The sequence below is a fragment of the Nannospalax galili genome, unplaced genomic scaffold, assembly GCF_000622305.1.
Source record: "Nannospalax galili isolate Female #2095 unplaced genomic scaffold, S.galili_v1.0 scaffold225, whole genome shotgun sequence".
NCBI lineage: Eukaryota > Metazoa > Chordata > Mammalia > Rodentia > Spalacidae > Nannospalax > Nannospalax galili.
In genome coordinates, this window is record NW_008352653.1 from 1752597 (window position 1) to 1758842 (window position 6246).

Here is a 6246-nt window from a genome sequence, read left to right on the forward strand (position 1 = left end):
GGTTGGGGGACGGGGGGGTGGCAGAAGCTGGGAGAAGAGGGGGTTGTTGGGAGAGATTTCGGAGGGGTGGGTGGTAGAAGAGCCTAGAGGCCACTGCGCAGTTGTGACGAAGGCCACAGTGACCCTCCCCACTTAGGGATAAGGGTGTCCACACAGCACAGCACATCACGGGGAGAGGGGCTGGGGCCTATGCTAAAGAGAAGGGGGCGAGAGGGGCCCTGACCAAGGCATCACAATAAATACGATTAGCAGCACACAGAAGCCTGCAGGGGAGGAGGGCCAAAAAAGGAGTAACCCCCCTCCAAATAAGAACTCTGCAATTACTAAACCATAAAAATAAACTTTAAACCCGTGTAAGTCGGTAGTCCCCCCCAGAAGTGCTATGTGGGGCCGCATAGCCCTAGCTGAAGAAGAGGGCAAATGGGGTAGGGGATGGGGGGATATAGAGAGAGCCCCCAAAGGGTAAGATATTTATCCGATTTTCCCCTTCTTGCCCAGGCTGGTCAAAACGTTTGGGACCTGCAGGAGCACCTCCTGAATGTCAGAATCTTCTGAGTAGACTTCACTTCCTTCCCCATAGATGTGTTCTTCTTCATAGAAGTCCTCGCCTTGCTGGCTGCCTGTGAAAAGGAAAGGGGCATGGAGGAGGGTGGTTAGATGTCCCTTGAAAAGTTAACAGAACACACAGCTAGGGCTTTTGAGGGCCTGGGACCATTCGCCAGGTGCCTCTGCTTGGAATAGGGAGAGAGATGAAGAGGGAGGGAGAGGGACAGACAAAAGACAGAGAGAAGAGATTGAGAATGCTTGTACTCAAACCCATAGGGTGAGAGAGGTCGGGGGGAGGCAGGAAGACAGGGAGCCCATCTTGCCTGTCAAAATGATAGATCTCTGAAAGTAGCTTTTTCTCCCCTTGCTGTATCTTCCTGAGTTAGACCCTTGGCTGAGAAAAACCTTATATCCATCCCTCATTTCTTTCCCCCTAGTGTGATCTAAACAGGCTGTAGCCTGTCTTCTTCAGCACAGTTCCCCACCCCAGAGCTAGGCAGACAGCTCTGCCTCTCTTTCTTGGAGGTGGGAGGGAAAGTGGACTGATAATTCCCTCAGGTTTCCTACCCTATGTGAACACATGTGTAGATTGAGGCTACTCACTCATTGCATGCTTTCATCCTTGGTCCCCTGCTCCTTTCTTCAATGGAAGTTTTCCAGGAGCCCCATGGCCAAACCTTCAGGAATGGATGGTTTTCCTGCCCCTTCCATCTGCGCAGGGGCCCACCTCTCCTCTGTCTGTCTATAGCCAGGTTCAAATACCTCCTTTCACCAGTCTTCCAGGCCAGAACTAAAGCTGGGAGTCACCTTAAATACTGCTTTATCCCTCAGACTTCCATGTGTAACCCTTCCTAAGCATTTTCCCCAATGCATACACTGGTGAACCAAGAATGTGGCTTCCGTGGTCAAGAAGTTTGGGAAATAGGGAGTTCTGCAAAGTGAAATAGGGTTTTTAAAGGCAGGATTCTCAGAACTTGTAGAGGATATTGTGCACATTATTTGCCTAACACATTTGGTCAACAAACCCTTCTGTGAAAAGCAGCTTTCAAAGCTGGTGAAGGGTCCTCAGAGAATTTTAGAAACCTTGCCAAACATAGCCTTCTAGGTCACTGCTTACAGTGTCTACCCCATGGAGAAGGCTCCACAATGTTCATTAGCAGGAATACAGCTTCCAACTCAAATGGCACCTCCTTCCCTTTATCTTCGCTTCCCTTCTTTCCCATTCCTTGAAGTGAAATTAGCTGCCCTGTGCTCTGAGTTTACAGAGCACACATACTGTGCACCTTAGCCCCCTGCTGCCCAAAGAAGCCTGGGAATTCTTAGAAGAGGAGGAAGGAAGAGAGGTCTAGCTCACCTTCCTCACCGGCCTCTTCCTCTTCCTCCACTGATTCATCAGAGATGATTTCTACCTCATCCTCATATTCATCCTGGCTGGTGCTGTTATCCAGATCCTTGTCAAAGACTTCAATGTCATTCTTGTAGTATTTGACGTCTCTGTCATCATCATCACTTCCCTCATTGTCACCCTCATTGCCATCATCATCACTGCCCTCATTGTCACCTTCATTGCCATCATTATCTTCATCATCACTGGCCTCATCTCCATTGTCACTATCACTGCTGTCTTGGTTGTTCCCAGTGCTCTGCTGGTTGGGACCTTCTAGGTTTGTGTCTTCAGGATTCGCACTGCCATAGGTGCTCTCCTCTTCTGGGTTTTCACTGTTGTCTAGACTCTGAGCAGCAGCAGCAGCAGCAGCAGCAGCAGCAGCAGCAGCAGCAGCAGCGCTCTCATAGTTGTTAGTGATCTTATTGTTGGGGCTCTCATTAGGGTCACTGTCATACAAGGTCTCACTGATGTCATTTATCTCATTGTCAGTGGTCTCGAAATAGTCGGTGGTCTCCATGAAGTCAGAGATCTTGATGTCATGCATGGTCTCATTGTCAGTGATCTCTTCAATGTCTGAGATGTCACTGAGAATGTCTTCCACGGCATAAAGGTCATGAGCATCCTCCATGATCACCATTTCATATTGATGCTTGGCTTTACTGTAGGGAAGTTTGAGGCTGAGTATGAGGTTGGTGGAAGGGGATGTGCTAAGGGGTGACACTGAAAGGTGGTAAGTAACTGGGGAGGCAGTAGGGTATAAGGGCTTCTAAGGATGGGGAAAGTCCCATCGCCAGTCCTGACTATGTAGCCCAGGCCACTTCTGGGCATCATTGCTCACCTATAAACACTGCACTGGGTTATCTCACTGGTCCCTTGTGCCTCTCTAAATTCTGTGTGACACTAGCCTACTCTTTGCCCTATTAAAAAACAAACTCCCTGGCACCAATTCCCTCATCACCTTTCCTTCTCTTCTTTCTTCTTTCTGTTTGCCCTGTAGCCATTTTCTCTCATGTAGTAGCGTACTGGATTAACCCACAGGTCGTTCTTGATAATCTGTTGAAAGAGAGGGGGAAGAGAGAGAACAGAGCCATGAGTATAAGCCCTAGACCCCACTCCCACTTTCCTGGGCACCCGGGGCAAGCCAAGCAAGGCCTTCCATGGTAATGGCAAAAGGGGCTTCACCTCAGCAATTCTGTCAGCTTCTGGAAGGCTGTGGTTTGAGAACCAGCTGAAGAAGCTGTCACTGGTGTCCTGGTTCCTGCGATTATAGGCCTGGGGTTCCTGGCCCCTATGCCAGCGAATTGGGGTGGAATGAGACACCAACCGACCTAGGGGGAGAGGAAGACATGAAGAGTGGGAAATTATAAGATGGGGGGACAGAGATTTATTCTGGGGTTGCCACCTACCTGAACGGTTGCGCTGGAACTCCTTGACAATCACCATGTTTGTAAAGTAAGGATTTGTCTGGAAGTACAGCTTCATTTTGTAACCCATGGAGATATGTCTGAGATCCTGTACCTGCTCAGGGTGGGGGTAATGGTGGTATCTGTCCCCTCCATGGCCCACCCCCACCCCCTCACCTCTAAGAACCAGATTCCTTGGCCTGCCTCCTTGGCCTGACCTGAAGATTGGTCAAGTAGCGGAAAATGTCTTCATCACGTTGGTTGATCAAGATTGAAATTCTGGGGTGGTTGAGGAACTAATGAGTGGAGCAGTTTAGGTCAAGGATTAACTGTTCAATGAGAAGGAAGGGAGGAAGGAAGGGAGGGAGGGACGGAGGGAGGGAGGGGGAAGGAAGGAAGGAAGGAAGGAAGTAAGGAAGGAAGGAAGGAAGGAAGGAAATAAATTTGCTGGCCTGTCTATAGATTTCTGAAGCTGGAGAGAAGTGAGGGTCTCCTGGAGAGATGTACTTGCATGTGGAAGCCAGGGGAAAAGAAGTCTGCTGGGTTTACCTGGGGGTTGCAGGATTCCTGTGTTCGTGCCAGTGAGTGCTTATGCAATATTAAACCTTGTCATGATTCAGATTTGTTGTGTGTCTGGGTGCTGAGGGCTTGTGTTCACAAAATACTATGTGTCTGGAGGGTGAAAGCCCATGTCTAAGTGATGCTATTTTTGGTTGCTAAGGGCCTGTGTTTGTATGATGTTTATGGTCGGTGTCCACATGATGTGGGAATGGCTCTGGAGGTTTGTATGCTGAAGACCTGTGGCCTCCTGTCTAGGTGTAGAAGTCATGTGTCTATGTAATAGTTGTGCCTGTGTGCTGAGGGCCTGTGATCATATGACACTTTGTATCTGGGGCCAGGGATCTGAATCCATATAAATTCTATTAAAATGTTAAAGCTATACATTTCAAACATCTTACATAGTTTTATGTTTCCCAGGGATGAGCTCCAGTCAGCAATAGTGGGTTGGATTCTCCCTGTTCTCCCCCTTCCTTCATTTAACCACTTGGTCTCCAAAGCCAAGTATTCTCTCTTCTAGTCCTTCAGGGGTTCCATTCTACTTCTCCCCACTCCCCACTAATTTAGGGCACTGTACCCAGAATTTAAGTCTCTAGGTATCTAAGCAGAGACCTAAGGTTGCAGAGCCTCTTGTGGTTTATGCAGTCTTCCTGAAGAGTTTCTCTATGTGCCCTTCTCCCTCTTCACTGTAGTTCATCATCTGTATCCTCCTTCTTTCCTCCCTTCACCATCCCTGGACCAGTTTTTCTGCTGTGTGCCCCATCTATTACCCTCCCTTTCACTGCCCGTGATCCATGTTTTAATGTTATGCTGCTCCTCTCCTTTCCCATCTATACTCCAGTTTTAATGCTGTGTGTGCCTTTTCTCCTTATCTCCAGTCCAGCATCTCTGCTGTTTTGCCCTCTTTCCATCCCTCTTCCAATCAATCTAGAACCTTCCAATGGGGGGCTCACCCCTATTTCTGACCCTCCCCCACACCCTTTCTCTCCCTTCCCCACATTTCTCTTTCTGTCATGGGCTTCTGGCCCATGAGTATTGATGAGAAGGATACTGCTTTGACCCAGAAGCCTGGGATGTGCTGGATGATGAGGTCTCTGCGCTCCAAAAACGGTCTTCGCATCTGGATGAACTTGCGTTTGAGACGCAAGAAGGCCTTGCCTGCCTTTATGTTCACCGCCTCCAGGTCCATTTGAATGCTCTCCAACGCCTGCAGTATGCTCTCCATCCTCTGGGCACTCCTCTCTTTGCTTTCTTTCTTCGCCTTCCTCTGCTTCCTCCTCCTCCTCCTCCTCCACCGCCTCCTCCTCACACTTTGTTCCTCCTCATCCTCATCTTCAACTATGATGATAGCCTCTTCCTTTCTCTTTGGACCGACTAACATCTGGGGCCCCCACCCCCCAAAGCTACAGGTTTCTAGGGCTTTCTCTCCAGCAAAGCTGCTGGGCTGCGCAACCTGAAAGTCAATTTCCAGGCTTCCTCCAGAGGTTTCAGAAGGGGGGAGTGCTTCCACGAACCCTGTGGGAGGGGTCTCCCCAAACCCTGACTCAACTGCAGGATCCCAGCCAGGACTCCCAGCACCCAGGGTGAAATACGCGCGGATCCCACCTTCCTCAAGAATGACATAGGGTGGTGGTGGGGGCAGAGTGGGGCCCACCCCCCTCATGTCAGCCAGCACCTGTGCAGCCTCGGTTTCTTCCTGGAGCCTCGGGCGCTGCTGGGGTGGAGGCAGAGGCAGTCGCAGAAGAGGTGGGGGCGGCGGGTCTCGCCGAGGGGGTTCCGAGCTGCTCAAGCGGGGGGTCTTGGCTGGAGGCCCCTCATCAGGGCGGTCCATGGCGACCCGCTCGAAGCTCGGGGAATTGCACTGGAGTCTCCGCTCCCGGCCGGGCCGTCGCCACCAGTCACACTTGAAGTGGAGCCGCCACACCTCACGCGACCAGCTCTGCTCACCGCCTCGCTCTGACGTCCGTTCCCAAAGCGCCTGCCCCACTCCCACCGCGCCAAGCGCCGAGGCCCCGCCCACCCCCTGAATCGGGGCCTGCTCCGCCCGCCATTGGCTGCCGTCCTCGGTGGTGGCGTCCCCGTCCCCTCGACCCCTGCCAGCTCTCACGCAATCCGCTTGCCAACACTACACATCATCACTTTTCAATTGGCTCTCTTCGTACCCACCAATCATCAGGCTGACTGCCCCAGCGATGAGAGGAAAACTGCGAGGTGATTGGCTGTGAGGAAAGCTAGGGAAGAAGCTCCCTCGCTCTTGCAATGTTTTATCCAATGGGAAAAGTACCAGTGATTCTGAAGATCAAAAAAAAAAAAAAAAAAAAAAAAAAAAAAAAAAAAAAAAACAAAAAAAAA

At 50.6% G+C, this 6246-nt stretch overlaps 1 protein-coding gene across 2 annotated transcripts; it reads right to left on the bottom strand.

The window, feature by feature from the left end:
* Nucleotides 1-6: 6 nt before the first annotated feature.
* On the bottom strand, nucleotides 7-5888 carry Tspyl2 (TSPY like 2). Of its 2 annotated transcripts, XR_003846531.1 has the most exons (8): nucleotides 4946-5888; nucleotides 3555-3632; nucleotides 3340-3451; nucleotides 3116-3261; nucleotides 2892-2986; nucleotides 1901-2592; nucleotides 1150-1477; nucleotides 484-620 (listed from the first exon to the last, which is right to left on the bottom strand). XR_003846531.1 is itself a non-coding variant. In XM_008849702.3 (7 exons), exons 1-7 carry the CDS (start codon nucleotides 5723-5725, stop codon nucleotides 472-474), a joined length of 2052 nt encoding a protein of 683 aa, XP_008847924.1. In that variant the 5' UTR covers nucleotides 5726-5886; the 3' UTR covers nucleotides 7-471. The 2 variants fall into 2 exon arrangements, 1 of the variants encoding a protein (XP_008847924.1); XM_008849702.3 differs by lacking the exon at nucleotides 1150-1477 and having other exon boundaries at nucleotides 7-620; nucleotides 4946-5886.
* Between the last annotated feature and the right edge of the window lie 358 nt (nucleotides 5889-6246).

Coding starts and splice junctions, on each gene's coding strand:
- Tspyl2 (XM_008849702.3), bottom strand. CDS start 5,725: ATGGACCGCCCTGATGAGGGGCCTCCAGCCAAGACCCCCCGCTTGAGC. Junction 3,452..3,554: donor GCTACTTGACCAATCTTCAG/GTCAGGCCAAGG, acceptor CACCCTGAGCAG/GTACAGGATCTCAGACATAT. Junction 2,593..2,891: donor AAGAAAGAAGAGAAGGAAAG/GTGATGAGGGAA, acceptor ACTTCCCTACAG/TAAAGCCAAGCATCAATATG.